This window comes from Gorilla gorilla, chromosome X (assembly GCF_029281585.2).
Source record: "Gorilla gorilla gorilla isolate KB3781 chromosome X, NHGRI_mGorGor1-v2.1_pri, whole genome shotgun sequence".
Classification (NCBI taxonomy): domain Eukaryota; kingdom Metazoa; phylum Chordata; class Mammalia; order Primates; family Hominidae; genus Gorilla; species Gorilla gorilla.
In genome coordinates this window covers 162386952-162406410 of record NC_073247.2, presented here as the reverse complement: position 1 = coordinate 162406410, position 19459 = coordinate 162386952, and the positions used below count along the sequence as shown (strand labels likewise).

The 19459-nt window shown below is 38.9% G+C and overlaps 1 protein-coding gene across 8 annotated transcripts in view; it reads right to left on the bottom strand.

Moving 5' to 3' along the window:
• MTMR1 (myotubularin related protein 1) overlaps positions 1 to 19459 on the bottom strand; it is a 71425-nt gene that overhangs the window by 26482 nt on the left and 25484 nt on the right. For all 8 annotated transcript variants that reach the window (XR_010132539.1, XR_008675489.2, XM_063703140.1 and 5 more), the window contains 8 exons: positions 11024 to 11118; positions 10542 to 10649; positions 8143 to 8244; positions 7744 to 7827; positions 6730 to 6879; positions 5618 to 5806; positions 1565 to 1750; positions 897 to 1103 (listed from right to left, as the gene is read on the bottom strand). Coding sequence is in view for 6 of the 8 variants with exons in the window: in XM_063703140.1 (XP_063559210.1) it covers positions 897 to 1103; positions 1565 to 1750; positions 5618 to 5806; positions 6730 to 6879; positions 7744 to 7827; positions 8143 to 8244; positions 10542 to 10649; positions 11024 to 11118 (1121 nt within the window). In the remaining 2 variants the exon portion in view is untranslated. The remainder of the gene's footprint in view (positions 1 to 896; positions 1104 to 1564; positions 1751 to 5617; positions 5807 to 6729; positions 6880 to 7743; positions 7828 to 8142; positions 8245 to 10541; positions 10650 to 11023; positions 11119 to 19459) is intronic.

The following is a 19459-nucleotide window of genomic DNA, read 5'->3' as shown; positions in this document are numbered from 1 at the left end:
CAAGGGAATACTATTCAGCTATAAAAAATCATGAAAATTTGATATTTGTCACAACATGGATGAACTTTGAAAATATTATGCTTAGTGAAGTAACTCAGTCATGGGAGGACAAATACTGTAGGATTCCACTTATATGAAGTACCTAGAAAAGGCAAATGTATATGAAGACAGAAATATTAGTGGTTGTCAGGGGCTGGGGGAAGTGAGGAATGACTGTTTAATGTGTACAGCATTTCCTTTTGAGGTGAAGAGTATGGTTTTTGTTTTGTTTTGTTTTTTGAGACGGAGTTTTGCTCTGTTGCCCAGGCTGGAGTGCAGTGGCATGACCTCGGCTCACTGCAACCTCTGCCTCCCGGGTTCAAGCAATTATCCTGCCTCAGCCTACTCAGTAGCTGGGACTACAGGCGCCCGCTAACACATCTGGCTAATTTTTTATTTTTAGTAGAGACGGGGTTTCACCATGTTGGCCAGGCTGGTCTCGAACTCCTGACCTCAGGTGATCTGCCTGCCTGGGCCTCCCAAAGAGCTGGGATTACAGGCATGAGCCACTGCGCCTGGCCAGAGTATGTTTTCAAACTAGAGGTGATGGTTACATAATACTGTGAATCTACTAAAGGACACCGAATTGAGCATTTTAAATGGTTAATTCTATGTTATATGAATTTTACCTCAATTTTTTAAAAAGGCATAAATACACTAAAATAAAAACGCCCTATGAGGAACATACAATGCCTGAGGTCCATGTATTTTATTATGGCAATTCAGGTCTGATATGATACAGAAGAGAAAGCCTGCACGTGTGTGTGTGTATATGCGCTTATGTGTGTCACACATGACGTTTACATCCATATGATACAGCAAAACAGTCCAGCATAAACCTCACTGTCTGAACTTACCAGTGCAAACCTGTGTCCAAAGCTTATCCACTCCTTTTCTACGAGAGTTTCAAATCCTTTAATGGTCCTGTAGTAACTGTCCAACATTAGCATAGCCAGAGATGTGAGCTGGGCTGTTCGGTCCCAACCGTCGCTGCAATGCACCACCACAGATGTTTTCCCAGATTCTATTTTATCAGCAATTCTTACTGCCCCAGCAAGCAGCATCTTCAGAAAAAAAAGGCACATTAGACCAGGCTACATTGAATTTCAATTAAATGTAAAACAATGTAAAATAATTCTGGGGAGAGCTTTGGAAGTTCTGGTCAATAAACCAAACAAGAATGGCACGCAATCAGCTGAGAATCTCTAGGAAATATTAGCATCACATTAAAAAAATAAAAAGAAAAGAAAAAATCTTATACTGGAGAAAAACTACAGGAGTAAATATGGTTCCTTATTAAAGGGCCACGAAGTTCTTTAAAAGCCTGACCTAAGGCAAGCATTTTTCCCTTTTCACTATGTCACAAAAGCCCTCCACAAAGACCCCAGTCTGATGCTGTCCATGGAAACTATTGAATAAGAAAGTTCATGCACACAGCAAAGAGGCACTTGGAGATATACGTATTTATGGCACAGGCACAAAGAAGTCTTAACTGGAAAGCATATAAAGTGCTGGATCTCTTTACCCTTATATATTCCAGCCAATGCGTCCCATCCACATTGGAGAGCCACCGCGCCTCATCGATCGAAGGGTACACAATCTCTTTTAATTTGCGTAGTGACTCTCGCATGACATGAATGTTGTGGATCTCCAAGAACACAAGTTCTGCGTTTGGGTAAGCACTTTCACTTTCATATCCTCCACCCTTTGTCTACGAAAAACAAAAGAAATACATCACATTATCTGGAATTAACTTTTCTATTCTTTCTAGTGCTATGAGATACAGACCACTAAAGAAGCAACAAACTCATCTGCAAATAAACCTCCTATATCCTTGTATGAGTTTCCTAGGGCTGCTGGAAAAAGAACCACAAACTCAGTGGCTTAAAACAACAGAAGTTTATTCTCTCCTAGTTCTGGAGGCTGGAAGTCTGAATTCAAGGTATCGGCAGTGCCATGCTTCCTCCGAACACTCTAGGGGAGGATCCTTCCTTGGCTCTCCCAGGTTCCGATAGCCCCAGGTGTTCTTGGCTTATACACACATCATTCTGATCTCTGCCTCCATTTCCACCTGACCTTCTTTCCTTTGTCTGTGTCTGTCTCTTCTCCTCTTCTTCTAAGGACACAGTCATTTGGCTTAACCCCCACCCCCCAATTCAATATGACCACATCCTAACTTAATTACATTTACAAAGACCCTATTGTGAAATAAGGCCACATTTATAGGTACTTGGAGTTAGGACTGCAACATATCTCTGAGCTAACAGTGGGATGTGCTTAAGGAACTGAAAAGAACCTCACATAGCTGAGACATGGACCTGGAAGATGTGGCGAGACAGGAAGGAAAGGACCTGTGGGTGGAGGGCTTTGGAGACCCTGTTCAGGAACCTGGATATCACTGCCTTGCGGCTCTGAGGGACGTGCACAGAGTTGTCCACTGAGAAAATCACTCTGTACAACATGGTGACTACAGTCAATAACAATGTAGTCTGTATCTGAAAATTGCTGAGAGAGTAGATTTTAAGTGTTCTCACCACAAAAAATGGTGTGTTAATTAGCTTGATTTAGCCATTCCACAATGTGTACACAATCAAAATACCACGTTGTACACCATAAATATATACAATTCATTTATCAATTGAAATAGTAACAATAAGTTTTTTTTTAAAAAAAAGATCACTCTGGTCATAATGTGGAGATGAGATTGCAGGGTGTGAGGCAGAAGTCCAATTTCAAGGTTCCTGCTGTAGGTGAGGTAAGAGATGATGGGTCATCCAAAAACTAGAAGAGGGGGGCATACTTCCTAGTTCATTCCATGAGGCTAGCTGTATCCTGATACCAAAGCTAGACAAAGACATCACAAGAAGAGAAAACCACAGATTAACATCCCTTATGAAAATACATGCAAATATCCTCAACAAAATACTAGCAAACCCAATCCAAGAGTATATGAAGGGGACTGATTACATACCATGAACGGGTGGGATTTATCCCAGGAATGTAAGGAGGTTTTATTAGCTTCCTAAGGGTGCTATCACAAACTGGGGGACTTAAAACAACATAAAATTTATTCTCTCACAGTTCTGGAGGCTGAAAGTCCGAGATCAGGGTGCTGGCAGAGTTGGTTCCTTTAGGAGGGTATAGGGAAGAATCTGTTCCATGTCTCTCTCTTAGCTTCTGGTGGTTGCTGGAAGTCCTTGGCACTCCTCAGCTTCTAGCTGCATCATTTAAATCTCTGCCTCTAATGCCACATCGCCATCTTCCTTCTGTGTGTGCCTGTGTCTCTACATGGCTTTCTTATACGGACACTAGGCACTGGATTTAGGGCCAACCCTACTCCAAGATGACTTCATCATAATTAATACATCTGCAAAGATCCTATTTCTAAATAAGGTCACATTCTGAGGTTCCAGTTGGACAAAGTTTTGGGAGACATTTTTCAATCCACTACAGTGGTTCAACATATAAAAATCAACCAATGTAATACCAATGCAAGAAGAAGATATGAAAGGCAGCCAGATTGGAAAGGAAGAAGTCACATTATCTCGATTTGCATATGACATAATCTTATATACAAAGAACCAGTGGAGACCTAGAAAATACTCTGTTTCCTAGACACATATACTGCCATAGTTAAAATTATTCTAGATATACAATTTAGTGTCCTGTCTCTATCTCTCCTGCATGGGATAAAACACAATGAACTGCCCTCAGCCTGTTGGCTAGTCTGAAGATGGCCTCCACCAATATGGCTTTTCTCACATTTTGTAATTCCTTGGGATATGGTGGTGACAGGTGGGAGGCAGAGATGTAGAAAGACTGACACAGCTAATGATCCAGATGTGGGGAGCAAGGGGGCCTCACTGAGGGACGCTTCCCTATGGTAGGCTGAAAAGTGGCCCCGCCAAAGACATCCACATCGAATCGCTGGCAATGGTGAATGTGACCTTATTTGAAGAGAAGGTCTTTGCAGATGTTTAAGGATCCTGAGATTTGCAGATGTGTTTAAGGATTCCAAGATTAATTGAAAAGAGGGTCTTTGCAGATGTGTTTAAGGATCCAGGATTATTTCAGGCGGAACCTAAATGTCATCACAAGTGTCATTAGAAGAGAAAGGAGGAGATGCAGAAACCCAGAGCAAGAGAGGGTCATGTGATGACGGAAGAAGAGATTGGAGTGATGTGGCTGCAAGCCCAGGAAGGCTGGGGCAGCCACCCCATGCTGGAAGAGGCAAGGAACAGATTCTCCCCTGGAACCTTTAGAGGGAGCAGAATTGGCCTCCAGAATTGTGATCAATACATTTCTGGTGCTGTAAGCCACCAAGTTGGTAGTAATTTGTATGACAGCCTCAGAAAACTAATACTTCCCCATCTTGCTCCCTGCCCTGTTCCTCTCCCAGTCTTCCCCATCTCAGTAACAGACACCACTATTCACCCTCAAGTCAGACACCTGGGCAGCCCCCTTGACCACAGGGGTGGCGAGCTTATCAGCATCATGTACTGTGCCCTGAGGATGCACTCACCACTGTGCTAAGTCATTTACATGCATTCTTCTCACTGAATTTTAATCCTCACACAACCCATGACATGAGACACTGATATTATCTCCTGTTTTACAGAAGAGGAACCTGAGGCACAGAGAGAGGTTAAGTAACCGGCTCAGGATTCTAGAGCACCAAGTGGCAGAACCTGGAGGAAAACCCAGGTGTAACTGATTCCAAAGCCAAGGGGTCTCACCAACTTGCCATCGTGCCTCTCAGGCCAGTTGGAATATACGGAGGGTTTGTGGTCTGGGAAACAGCCAAGCAGAGATGTCAACCATACAATGGGATAGAAATCCAGTTTCAACCTTAGGAGGGATCAGGACAGGAGAGAAACTGCAGTGTCAAGCTCAAGTTGGACTCAGCATACAGACAGTGTTTAAAGCCGTGCCATCAGAGATGGCCCCAGGAGTCTGTGTAGAGCAAAGAGGACCCCAGACCAAGTTCGAGGAGCAATGCCATTTGAAGACTGGGAAGAGAAATCAGTGAAGGAGATGGAGAAGGCCAGGCTGAAGAGCGAGAGAAACTCAGGGTGTGATATCATGAAAGTCATGGGAACGGAGGTGTTTTTAACCATGTCTCACTGCCACCCGAGGTACACTACACAGGTGCTCCATGAGATTTATGGAAACTTTGTACATTTACACATTTCACATGGCTGATTCCATTCTAAAAGAAATTCAGACCAGACATGAATTAATCAACTAACCACTATATTCCTTAAACGGACTTCCAAGGACCTCACGATCATTTCATTAAAATGCTAAATCCTTTAGATGATAATTGTCTTTCTAGGTCTTTGCTTAATTGATTTAGCAGACAGGATATTGTAGAGAAGCAATGAAACAGACAAGATCCCAACCCATGTGAGACACCAAACACAGCCCAAGGAGCATACACCAGGGAGGAATAGCTATGGACTCCAAATGATTCTAACTTCAGGTGGTGAGGAAATCAATGAGTTATTCCAACTGCATAATGATTTACAGACAGGACATGAAAATATCCAGTGTTTCTGCAATGCTATTAAGAATATACCTTGTTGGTATCAGCGACACTGTTTTGTCGAGCATCAAAGATGATAAGCTTGTGTGACTGTGCATTAGCATCCATTATTGTTTGCAAGTATTTTTCATCCTCTTTGCAGCGCTTATCATTGGGACCCACAAGTGGCTGGCTGCAACGGGTAATCGTTGCTTGACTTTCTGGATGAATCCATGACAACACCTAGTGTTTTTAAGCAATAAATATTAGTACAGTTCCTAAAGCAATGTATGCTCTAATTACCTGGTAGGAAAAACAAGTTCCCTTCTCAAGCACGGTCTCTTATACATATTTTCTTCAAAAGTGAGAGTGGGCAGGCCAATCACAGCATTGTAGTGGCCATCAGACTCAATGTTTTGGTCAGGATGAAACAATTCTGACTACATGAGCTCTAAGAATCCCCTTCCACCCCCAATATTCTATGATTCTAAGAAAAACAAATCCTAAATCAAACTATTACTAAAATCTAGCCCCATTCCAATTTGATTGACTAATTTTACCTTGTCTCCTAATTTTAAAAACATCTTTGTATCTCAACGATAATATACGTGGCAGGGTAAGGACAAAGTGAATATACAGTCTCTTATAAAATCTGACACTCTGCCACCCCACCTCTCATTTTCCTCCCGTGGCCAAGTGACTCAGGATTACACCAGATGCAAACTCTGGGCTCAAACCATTACTCCCAGCTGTCTGCTACTACTTCTGTAATGATGTCCCTCCCACGCAGCTATGGCATCATGCTCAATATCTAAAAAAGAAGCATTTTCTCTAGGATGATTCAGTGAAACCAGCAATGCCAACTGGTAATACAATAGCATGCTAACTTGTTGTTGCTACTCCTTTGTCATTCTCTACTACTTTTTGAGGGTATGACTGAAGTTACCCTTATACTTAGTTATAGGAAATCGTAAAAGAGGGAGTCATAGCAAACAGATTGTTTATATAATTAGGCATTTGTTGAGAATCAAAGGTATGTTCAGGTTTATAAGCTTATTTTTCTGCTTTCCATTTTTGTTCACTAGATTCTTTTTTGTCTTAAATCTCTCCATATTAGATCTAACACAATATATATTCCTATATAAATGACAATGTTTATCACTTACAGGGACTCTGCCTTTTGCTCGAAAAGCTGCCACTTTTGAAAGGTCATCATCTTTTACACTAGTTGGCACAACAATGATGGCAGGGTAGGTGTCACAGAACTCATAATTACTGTTTATTTTGGATATTTTCCAACTCTCATTTGGCAAGCCCTGTAAGGTGTTGGAGAAAGAAGAAGAGGGGGAAATGCATGACTTTACACTTTTAAAAAGTACTAAGCATGAACTACATCCATTTCTTATTTGCAACTAAAATCCGTTTATAATTTATTGTTTATTGTAACTTAAAAGTCAATATATATATTTATTCGGTAAAACCCATTTCCTAGACATTTCTAAAAATCTAAAGAAGCATAAGAATATCCAAACCATACTAAAACATGAAAATTATACGCTAGAATCACATTTCTATATATTTCTTGTCCTATTTTCTATAAATAATGAGCTCAGTGTTATTTTTGAGAATATACTCAAAAGTCCTTTAGAAACACAGATACCTCTTACAAATGTCTAAAATAAGTAACGTAAAACATTATACCAAATATAAGGTAGAGACAATGTCATGAAACAAACGTCATGAAAATAAGATCTTAGTGGAATAATTTGAAGCTGACAATGCACTGAAGAGTTCCCAGACCCGGGAACACTGGATCAGACAGATGTAGTCACACCACATGCTTCGAATCTAACTGTAGTCAGTGGTTTGGATCCTTACTCATCAATTCTTTACCAGAACATCTAATAAAAACCATCTGGCAAATTTGGTTTTTAAACCCGTCCTTGTCCTTGAGTCCCACTCACCCTCTGGAAACAGGATGAACAAACAATGACAAAGTCTAAGGTTTGGCACAGGGAGAAGAGAGAATCAAGGAAAGATGGAGAACCTATAAGCTAGCAGTTAAACCTGTGCATAACTTGTTTGAAAAAGTTTCTTCTCCACCACATCATTTCTAACCTTTTAGAAGAGAAAAAGATGCTCAACCTATTATTTTCAGTTTGATAAGCAATATACTTTACCTGTCTCTTATATTCAGATACTGGATCATAAACTTTCCAGCCATTAATTGGAAATTTTTCTTTATAGCTGAATGCAAATAGTGCCTGGACACAAAAACCACAAAACATATATGTTACTATTTCTTTTTATATCATATACCCAATATTAAAGCTTTTCATTCTAATATGAGCTGAGTGTATTAAGATTCCTATTTTAGTCTGTAAATTTTACAGCAACAAAGTAGCAGCTTTTCTTAAGCATTACCCAGAACTGACAAATTTCAAATATTCTAATATTAGTCACCAACAGAGGAAAAAAGAGAGGAAAAAAAAAAAACCTCTGGAAAAAGGAATAATTAAACATAGGATATTTGGACCCCCACAAATGCATGCAGAAAAGGTTTACTTTGGTGTATTTACCTGTCCGTTAGAAAGAGGAAATGCATGTTTGTTGAGGTTTTCAAATATCCCTAGTTTACTCTGTTCTTCCTGTTTATAAGCAAGCCGCAAGTTCCTCATATCCTGTTAAACAATTAGCAAAACTCGGTTATTCAACATACATCAGGCACCTATAAGCCAGATACCATGCCATAAATAAGGAAATTTTTTTTTTATTCATTTCTCCTTTTATACTTTATCTTGCTCCAACGGCACAGTCTCCACTCATTGCAACCTCCGCCTCCCTGGTTCAAGCAATTCTCCTGCCTCAGCCTCCCGAGTAGCTGGAATTACAGGCACCCACCACCACTACCCGCTAATTTTTGCATTTTTAGTAGAGACAAGGTTTCACTATGTTGGTCAGGCTGGTCTCAAACTCCTGACCTCACGTAATCCAACTGCCTCGGCCTTCCAAAGTGCTGGGATTACAGGCATGAGCCACTGCGCCTGGCCCCACTTATGTTTTCAAAGAAGGACTATACATACATTCTCATGTGCATAGGCTATCTGTGGAGGGTTACACTAGAAATCAGTCACAGTGGGTGCCTGAAATGAGTGGAACAGGGTGGCAGGGTGGTGGGTGGAAGGAGACTGATTTTTTACTATATACAGCTTTTGTATCTTTTGAATTGTATATCACCTGTTAAAAAATAAACCCCACACCTTGTAAGGCTCTTAGGCATGATCTGAGAAGGCTGGGAGCATTACCTTAGTAATCTAGGTTAGAGAACAATTAAAGCAGTTGTTAGCAAATGCTCACCCCGGCCATAAAAATATCTTAGTAAAAGAGCCCCAGGACGCCTGCCTAAGCAACATAATTTCCTGACATGCCCTCCCTCTAAGCTACATGGCTACACACATACACCTTGGTGGCTGACTGAGCTGACTTGCTATTTAAGATTGCTTACAAGCTAAGGAAAGAGCACATGCAAAGATTCTGGGATGTGTGTGTGTGTATGTGGGTGTGTCAAGTATGAACCACCAAAGGAAAGCCCATGTGACTGGGATGGCCAGAATGAGAGGAGGGCAGTTCGAGACGAAGCTGCAGAGGAAAGTGGGTCAGGCAGAGCAGTCTTGTAAGGAGAGTTTTTCTTTTAGTCTAAGGATAATGGGAAGATACTCAAGCGTCATGAGAAAGGGGACAACATGTTTCAAAATTGCAGAACCGATCAAGTCACCCCTCTGCTTGCCATTGTTCCATATGGGGAACCCTGCCTGAGAAGGACAGTTGTCAGGGAGTGACTAAAGTAAGTTTAGTAAGCCAACAGATTCATGATCTGGAAGAGTAAAGGGTTCTTTGGAAAAAAAAATGGTTTTGAACGCAGTCTAGGACCAACCAGAGGGAGCTATCCTCAGAGACTGAATCAAAATAAATAGATTGTAAGGAATCCTAACCCAAAATTTGGAAGGGGCGCTGATGATCCTGCAGGCAGGATCTCTTTTCTGGTACTTCAGGTAGGGTTTTTGGTAAACATTACCAAAGTCAAGTCACTGGGAATAAAATACATCAATTAGGAGTGGGTCCTACATGACTTCGTGATTAAAGTTATCACACACATTTCTACTTAAATTATTAGAAGAAGGGTACAAAATAAACAAATAAGCCCAGCTCAACATAAAAATTCCAACATAGCCAAGAAACTTAATCTCATTTTTAATCACAGAATTTATGGGCCACTGCTGTCCCTTTAGGAAGTCTCTGACCATCCACATTGTTCTGAACGTAGTCTTAAAACAACAAACTGGGGAAATGTATTGGTCTCTGCTTTTCACTTGACTTCTCTGAGATGTGACAAACAATCACTTAGGTTATAGGTCCACGTTAATTAGAAATACAGTTGGCCCTTCCTATCCATGGGTTCCACATTGGAGGATTCGAACAACTGCAGATGGAAAATATTTTTTAAAAGGATGGTTGCATTTGTGCTGAACATGCACAGACATTTTTTCTTGTCACTATTCCCTAAACAATACAGTATAACAACTATTTACATAGTGTTTACACTGTATTAGTTATTATAAGCAATATAGAGATGATTTAAAGTATACGGGAGAATGTTCTTAGGTTATATGCAAATACTACATCGTTTGATATAAAGGACTTGGACATCCATGGATTTTGGTATCTGAGGCAGAGGTCCTGGAATCAATCCCCCACCGATACCAAGGGACAATTGGACTTCGACAGAAAAGGTTTACTTCAAAGGGTTACATAATAGTTTAAATTCGATATGAGATTTGAAGAGGTTGCTATCCCGAAAACATTTGAGTTACTAGCAGTACAAATTATTCTACTGTCCAAAGACCATGAAGAGACTGAGGGAGAAAAAGTTCAGAGCTGATTGCCCTCTTTTAGTTTTCACTTGGCGTTTCTATTATACCTTGCACACTATCTCTATACCACAGGAATTGTCTCCATGGCTCTGTGCTCCAATCTTCTCAACTCTGCTGATCACTCCAAGGGGAACATCAAGGATAAAATGCGGGTCCTAGGTTCAAAAATTAAGATCAATGCCTATTAGTGTCAGTCAACAGTTTTCATATTTTAAGTCTTTGCTGGGTTACAAAACATGTTTGTTTACTTCGCATTTCCTCTTTGTCCCAGCTAAATTGAAGTCTGATTGATAGCATTCCTTATGAAATATATATTGAGACAACAATGGAATTTCCCCTCCAGGTTTAAGCGGTACTTTAACAGCCTTTGTTTTCAAGATACAAACATCTGTTTGCAAATGTGTACATCTCAAAACCCAACCTGTGGTTATCTCAGGGTAATGGGATTTCAGGGGACTTTTCACTTTCTTCTTTTAGTGTTCTTTTAAAAGTGTTTCTTTTAAAATAAAACACACTTTAAAAAACTCACCCTCTCGACATTTTTGAAGTACAGCTTAAAGTCCGTCACTGTCAGGGTTCCACTCACTGCTCCCATAAATGGGCAGATATACATGACATCTTTCACTGAAAGAAAAAGGCCAAAGTAGCAACTACTGCCATAGACTTGTGCTTCCATAAAACACAAGTTTTCCAAATATATATTTGTGATTCCAGTTTTCTAGGAATTTTGTATTTTATAGGATTATATCAATTATGACTTTCAATATAGAGAGATGCATAGTCTTCTAATAAATTTCAATTTTTTAAAACAAAATTCTGATTTGCTACTTAATGAGGTTTTAAGTAAAGGGCCTCATAAGAAGTTATATTCTGTCATTTTTCCTAGGTAGTTAACATTTTCCCTGGGTGATAAATTAATCATATTCAAAACATTAATTAAACTCTGAAAACCCTGGGCTACGGTTTCATGAATTACTGCTACTTAAAACTAATGAAAACTAAAGATTGTCTCCTAATGCATCTCCAAAGGAAACTCTTTTTACAGAAGACAAAACCTAGAACCACATCAATGAAATGGAAAAAGACTTATTTCAAATTCCTTATCCCCTTATCAGTTGTAATTTTTTGTTATTATCTATTAAGTGCATGACATATTTAATTCCCATTAGTGTTAAGAAGCTCACTTCTATCACAAAGATACCACATCTTCATGTTTTCCCAAAGTGCCATTCCACTGGAATGACAAGAATATACATAGCTATATATGAGTCCAAGTGAGACAACAAAAGGCATTAACGTCACTGAACCAAATTCTCAGAATACTTCCATTTAACTTTTCTATACTCCTTATGTACTGAGAGCCTTCTATTGCTGGGATTCTGGGTATAATTGGAAAAAGTTCCTGTCCATGAGCAGCCCATCACCTGTGAGAGATACCACACAGAAAAATCGCCATTATACTAGAGCAGAGGTCCTCAACCTTTTCGGCACCAGGGACTGGTTTCATGGAAGACAATTGTTCCACGGACCAGGGCAGAGGTAGGGGGATGGTTTCAGGATGAAACTGTTCCACCTCAGATTATCAGGCATTAGACCCTCATAAGGAACATACAACCTAGATTCCTCACATGCGCAATTCACAACAGGGTTCACGCTCCTGTGAGAATCTAATGCCACCGCTGATCCGACAGGAGACGGAGCTCAGGCGGTAATGCTCACTAGCCCACTGCTCACCTCCTGCTGTGCAGCCCCGTTCCTAACAGGCCATGGACCAGTGCTGATCCACGGCCCATGGGTTGGGGATCCCTGCACTAGAGGTTGACAAAAGCTAAAATAACAATGTGGACACAAAGTATTACAATGGAAGTTCAGAAAAGGATCAACTTAACTCAATAGGAAAGTGGGTAGGAGGAGTAAGAGAAGGAAGGGAGGAAGGGCACAGTGATAAGTTGTTAGAGGTTAGTATGCCTGGATCAATGGGTGCAGTGAGGACAGTGGAATATGAGGCCAGAGAAGTTGGCAGGGAGCGGATTGGCAAGTGCTTCTGTAGGAGACTAAGGCATTATTATCATTATCCTTAAAAGATAACTGTTTAAACAAAAACAAAAACCATATATTGTGGGGTTTATAACATATGTAAAAGTAAAATGGATGACAACAACAGCATAAAGGGTAGGAGGGGACAAATGGGAGTATACTACTATAAGGTTCTTATCCTGTACATGAAGCAGCATACAATCATTTGAAGGTAGACATAAAGATGTAAAATAACTAGTTACATAACAAAACAAACAATTATAGCTAATATGCAATCACAGGACATAAAATAGAATTCTAAAAAGTAAAAACCCCATAGTCTCGACCCAAAAGCTCCTTCAGCTGATAAACAACTTTGATAAAGTTTCAGGATACAAAATCAGCATACAAAAATCACTAGCATTCCTATATACTAACAACAGCCAGGCCAACAGCCAAATCAGGAACGCAATCCCATTCACAATAGCCACAAAAAGAATAAAATACCTAGGAATATGGCTATCCAGGGGGGTGAAAGATCTGTACAATGAGAATTACAAAATACTGCTCGAAGAAATTAGAGATGACATAAACAAATGGAAACACATTCCATGCTCATGGATAGGAACAATCAATATGGTGAAAATGGCCATACTGCCCAAAGCAATTTATAGATTCAATGCCATTCCTATCAAACTACCAATGACATTCCCAGAACTAGAAAAAAACTATTTAAAAATTCATATGGAACCAAAAAGAATAGCCAAGGCAATCCTAAGCAAAAAGAACAAAGCTGGAGGCATCATGTTACCAGACTTCAAACTATACTACAGGCCCACAGTAACCAAAACAGCATGGTACTGGTACAAAAACAGACACATATAGACAAGTGGAACAGAATAGAGCACCCAGAAATAAGGGTGCACACCTACAACCCTATGATCTTCAACAAAAGCAAGCAATAGGGAAAGAATTCCTTATTCAACAAATGGTGCTGGGATAATTAGCTAGCTATATGCAGATGACTGAAACTGGATCCCTTCCTTACACCATACACAAAAATCAATTCAAGGTGGATTAGAGACCTAAATGTATAACCCAAATCTGTAAAAACCCTGGAAGACAACCTAGGCAGTACCATTCTGGACATAGGAACTGGCAAAGATTTCATGATAAAGATGCCAAAAGCAATCACAATAAAAGCAAAAGTTGACAAATGGAATCTAATGAAACTAAAGAGCTTCTGCACAGCAAAAGAAACTATCAACAAAGTAAACAGCCTACAGAATGGGAGAAAATATTTGCAAACTATGCATCTGACAAAGGTCTAATATCCAGCATCTATAAGGAATTTAACAAATTTACAAGAAAAAAAACAAACAACCCCATTAAAAAGTGGGCAAAGGACAAGAATAGATACTTTTCAAAAGAAGACATACATGCAGCCAATAAGCATATGAAAAAAAAGCTCAGTATCACTGAACATTAGAGAAATGAAAATCAAAACCACAATGAGATACCATCTCACACCAATCAGAATGGCTATTGTCATATTAAAAAGTAAAAAAAATAAAAGAGATGATGAGGTTGCAGAGAAAAGGGAACGCTTACACACTGTTGGTAGGAGTGTAAATTAGTTCAACCGTTGTGGAAAGCAGTGTGGTGATTCCTCAAGGAGCTAAAAATAGAACTACCATTTGACCCAGCAGTCCCATTACTAGGTATATGCCCAAAGGAATATAAATTATTCTACCATAAAGACACACTCACGTGTATGTCCGCTGCAGCACTACTCACAATAGCAAAGTCATGGAATCAATCTAAATGACCATCAATGCCAGATTGGATAAATAAAATATGGTACATATACATCATGGAATTTTGCAGCCATAAAAAAGGATGAGATCATGTCCTCTGCAGGAACATGGATAGAGCTGGAGGCCATCATCCTTAGCAAACTAACACAGGAACAGAAAACCAAATACTGTAGGTTCTCACTTATAAGTGGGAGCTAAATGATGAGAACACAGACACAGACACAAAGAAGGGAACAACAGACATTGGGGCCTACTTGAAGGTGAAGGTTGGGAGGAGGGAGAGGATCAGAAAAAATATCTACTAGGTTCTAGGCCTAGTATCTGGGTAATAAAATAATCTGTACAACAAATTACCATGACACAAGTTTACCTATATGCATATGTACCTAAAATAGGGCCATCAGAGAAATGCAAATCAAAACCACAATGAGATACCATCTCACACCAGTTAGAATGGCAATCATTAAAAAGTCAGGAAACAACAGGTGCTGGAGAGGATGTGGAGAAATAGGAACACTTTTACACTGTTGGTGGGACTGTAAACTAGTTCAACCATTGTGGAAGTCAGTGTGGCGATTCCTCAGGGATCTAGAACTAGAAATACCATTTGACCCAGCCATCCCATTACTGGGTATATACCCAAAGGACTATAAATCATGCTGCTATAAAGACACAGGCACACGTATGTTTATTGCGGCACTATTCACAATAGCAAAGACTTGGAACCTACCCAAATGTCCAACAATGATAGACTGGATCAAGAAAATGTGGCACATATACACCATGGAATACTGTGCAGCCATAAAAAAGGATGAGTTCATGTCCTTTGTAGGGACATGGATGAAATTGGAAATCATCATTCTCAGTAAACTATCGCAAGGACAAAAAACCAAACACCGCATGTTCTCACTCATAGATGGGAATTGAACAATGAGAAGACATGGACACAGGAAGGGGAACATTACACTCTGGGGACTGTTGTGGGGTGGGGGGAAGGGGGAGGGATAGCATTAGGAGATATACCTTACGCTAAATGACGAGTTAATGGGTGCAGCACACCAGCATGGCACATGTATACATATGTAACTAACCTGCACATTGTGCACATGTACCCTAAAACTTAAAGTATAATAATAATAAAAAAATAAAAAAATAAAAAAAGTTTAAAACAAAAGTACTCAATTCAACCATAAAAAGAGGGAAAAAAGAACAAAGAATAAATGAGACTAATAAAAACCAATTATCAAGATAGTGGATTTAAACCTAATTATATTAATAATTATATAAAATGTAAATGATCTAAACACCCCAATTAGAAGGCAGAGATTGTCAGTTTGGAGACAAAAGAAAGAACCAACTATATGTGGCCTAAAAGAAACTCACCTTAAATATAAAGACACAAATAGTTTGAAATTCAAAGAATGAAAATAGGTATATCATGTTAGTAAAATTTTTTAAAAGCTATAATATCTATAATAATATCAGACAAAGTAGATTTCAGAGCAAAGAATATTACCAAGAATAAAGAAGGTCATTTCATGATAATAACGAGGTCAATTCGTCAGGAGGACGTAAGAATCCTAAACATGTATGTATCTAACAACAGCTTCAAAATACATAAAGCAAAACTAATAGAACTGCAAGGAGAAACTGACACATCCACCATTATGGTCAGAGATTTCAAAACCTCTCTCTCTACTATTGGTAGAAATAGACAGAAAATGGCTAAGAATACAGATCGACAAAATCTAATTGACATTTATAGAACAGTCTACTCAACAACAGCAGAAAACACATTCTTTTCAACTGCACATAGAACATTTACCAAGACAGGGCATATTCTGGGACATAATACGAGACTTGATGAACATAAAAATATACAAGTTATAAAAAGTATGTTTTCTTAACACAAAGGAATGAAGGTAGAACTCAATAATCGAAGAAAATTTGGGAAATTCACAAATATATGGAAATTAAACGACACACTCCTAAATAACTCAAGGGTCAAAGAAGAAATCAAAAGGGGAATTCAAAAGCATTTTGATCTGAATGAAAATAAAAACACAAGGTCATAATTGATGAAATGCTGCTAAAGTAGCAGTGGGAGGAAAATCTAAATGCCTATACTAGAAAATAACAAAAATCTCAAATAAATGACCACAGTTTCCACCTCAAAAGCTACAAAAAGAGTGAATTAAACCCAAAGTAAGCAGAAGAAAGGAAATAATAAAGATCAGAGTGGAAATCAATGAAACAGAAAACAAAGAAAATAATAAAACCAAAAGCTGACTCTTTGAGAAGATCAATAAAATTAATAAACCTCTAGCCAGACAGATGAGAAAAACAAAAAAGGGAAGACATGCACATTAATAATATCAGAAATGAGAAAGATGTCACTGCAAATTCTACAGATATTAAAGAGTAAGGAAATATGATAAATGACTTTATGACAATAATTTGACAACTTGGATTAAATGGGCAAAATCCTAGAAAGACATAAACTACCAAAGCTTACCCAAAAGAAAACCACAGTCTAAACAGTCATATAACTACTAAATAAATTAAATTTGTAGTTAAAAACCTTCGCACAAAAGAAACACAAAGTCCAAGCAGCTTCACTGGTAAACTCTACCAGGTATTTAAGTAAAAAATAAGCTATCCCGGAAAACTAAGGAAGAGAATAATTCTCAATTCATCCTATGAAGCCAGCTTTACTCTGATACCAAAACCTGACAAAGCAATTACAAGAAAATTACAGACCAATATCTTTCATAAATGAATATTGACGTAAAACTTCTAAACAAACTTTTAATAAACCAAATCCAAAAATTTATAAAATGGATACTACATAATAAGCAAGATGAGTTTATCCTGGGAATGCAAGGTTGATTTAACAATCAAAAATTAATTGATGTAACCCAGGATACTATAGGTTAAAGAAGAAAAATCATGGTTACATCAATCAATGCAGAAAGAGCATTTGAGAAAATCTAACATCAATTCCTGATGAAAACTCACAGCAAACTAGGAATAGAAAGGAACTCCCTCAACATGATAAAGGGCATCCATAGTAAAAACCTGCAGCTAACATTATACTTCATGGTGAAAGACTGAAAGCTTTCCCAAGATCAGAAAGAAGACAAGAATGTCCACTCTCATTTCTTCTCTTTAACATTATACTGGAGGTTCAATCAAGAGTAATAGGGTAAGAAAAAGAAATAAAAGGCATTCAAATTGGAAGGGAAAAACTGGAATGCTCATATACGGCTACTAGAAATGTATACTGGTACAACCACTTGGAAAACACATTAGCAGTTTTTTAAAGAAACTGTATAGCTATCATATGATCTAGCCACTTATCTATTAGGTATTTACTCAGGAGAAAAGAAAAGGTATGCTCATACAGACTTGTACATTAGTGTTCACAGCAGCTTTATTTGTAACAGCCGAACAGTAGAAACAACCCAAATATCCACCAACAGATGAATGGATAAGCAAACTGTCATGTAGCCATATAATGGAATTCTATCCAGCAATAAAAAAGAATGACTGTTAACTCATGCCACAATATGGATATCAAAATAATTATTTGATTTGAAGAAGCTAGACAAAAAAAGAACATACTCTATGATTATATTTCCATAAAACACTAGAAAACATAAGCTAGCCTATAGTGCTTGGGGATGGCGGAGAAGGCAGAGGAAGTAGGGATTATAAAGGGGAATAAGGAAACGAAAACTTCTGGGAGGTGATGGATATGTTTGTTACCTTGACTGTGATGATGGTTTCTCAGGTGTACACTGTGTCAAAACTCTTCACATTCTGACAATGACAAACTGAATTAATACTCTAGACGGAGTACTTTACTTCACAATGACCTATTTAAATAGTTTGCCTCCAGGAACATATTTTATTAAAAAGTAGAGGGTCAATTTACTTACCCTTTGCAAGCCACCAGAGGAGCATAAAGCATACTTACATCACTTAAGGATTTGCAGATGTCCTTAAGATCTAACTCTAAGATATTTCCAATAATTCGTATTGGAGTGGGGCCAGGCAGGAGTTTCTCTCTCTCTGAGCTCTGTTTCCAGAGTGAAAGGAAAAGAAAATGGGAGAGAAAGAGCACCAGGACTGCAGCTAAATCCACTGAAGCCTTCTCTTCTTACTACAACAACTGTGAGCTTGCAATCCAAGCTTTTATAACGCTCCCTGCTCATTCAAAATATGTATCTGATGTGCAAAGTTGTCAATCACCTACATGAGCTCTAATCTTTTCTGAGCTCACTTTGACTCACTGACAAATTATAAAACTAAAGTGAAAAACAACCTCTTCACATTTTACATTTTACGCCTGTGTTGTTTACTGTCTGAAGAAGAAGCAGGGGCATGACAATAATTACCTCTGCATTTTAAACAGATCATTAAGAAAACAGTATGAGGGCAGAGCTAGAAGAACGCCCAGAGAAGGAACAAAGAGGCCAGAGGACTGCCAGGATAGAATGAAGTCCTAGAACCCAAGGAAATAATTTCAAAACCAAGGACAAGATAAGCATGGTCCACAGACACAGACTAGGATATTCAGCAGCAATAATTGATTGGAGGATCTGGTGGGAGAGCCCCACTACTCAAATACTCTTGGCACAAGATGACTATACTCTGAGACTGAGTGCGCCTCTTTGGGAGAAAGCCATGATGGAAGAAGGAAACAGTCTAGAAAACCAGACTGTCCGACCCAACCAAGCGATGAGATGAACGGGTCGCATCCAGCTGCCCCTCCCATCCACCCATGGCACAATCAACTACTCCCTGAAAGGCCTGGCAGTACACCATGGAGGGATATGGGAGCCCTCATGCCATCACCTTTAAAAGCCAGGATGGCAACACAAGCCCTTGCCATGCACCAAAATTGTACTTTTTGGGATCTGATAAACCACTAAAATTTCTTTGCTGAGTTCTCAAAACTGTTATTAAAACATGATATAGATCTCCTATTGATAAATTTTCCTTATACTGAAGGATTCCAACAAAGCAGTGAACTGACATTACACTCTCTAATCAGCTTTCAGTTCACCAGGAAAAGTCAGGCCCCTCTTCTGTTGGGAATGCCATCAAATATTCAATTGGAACTTAAC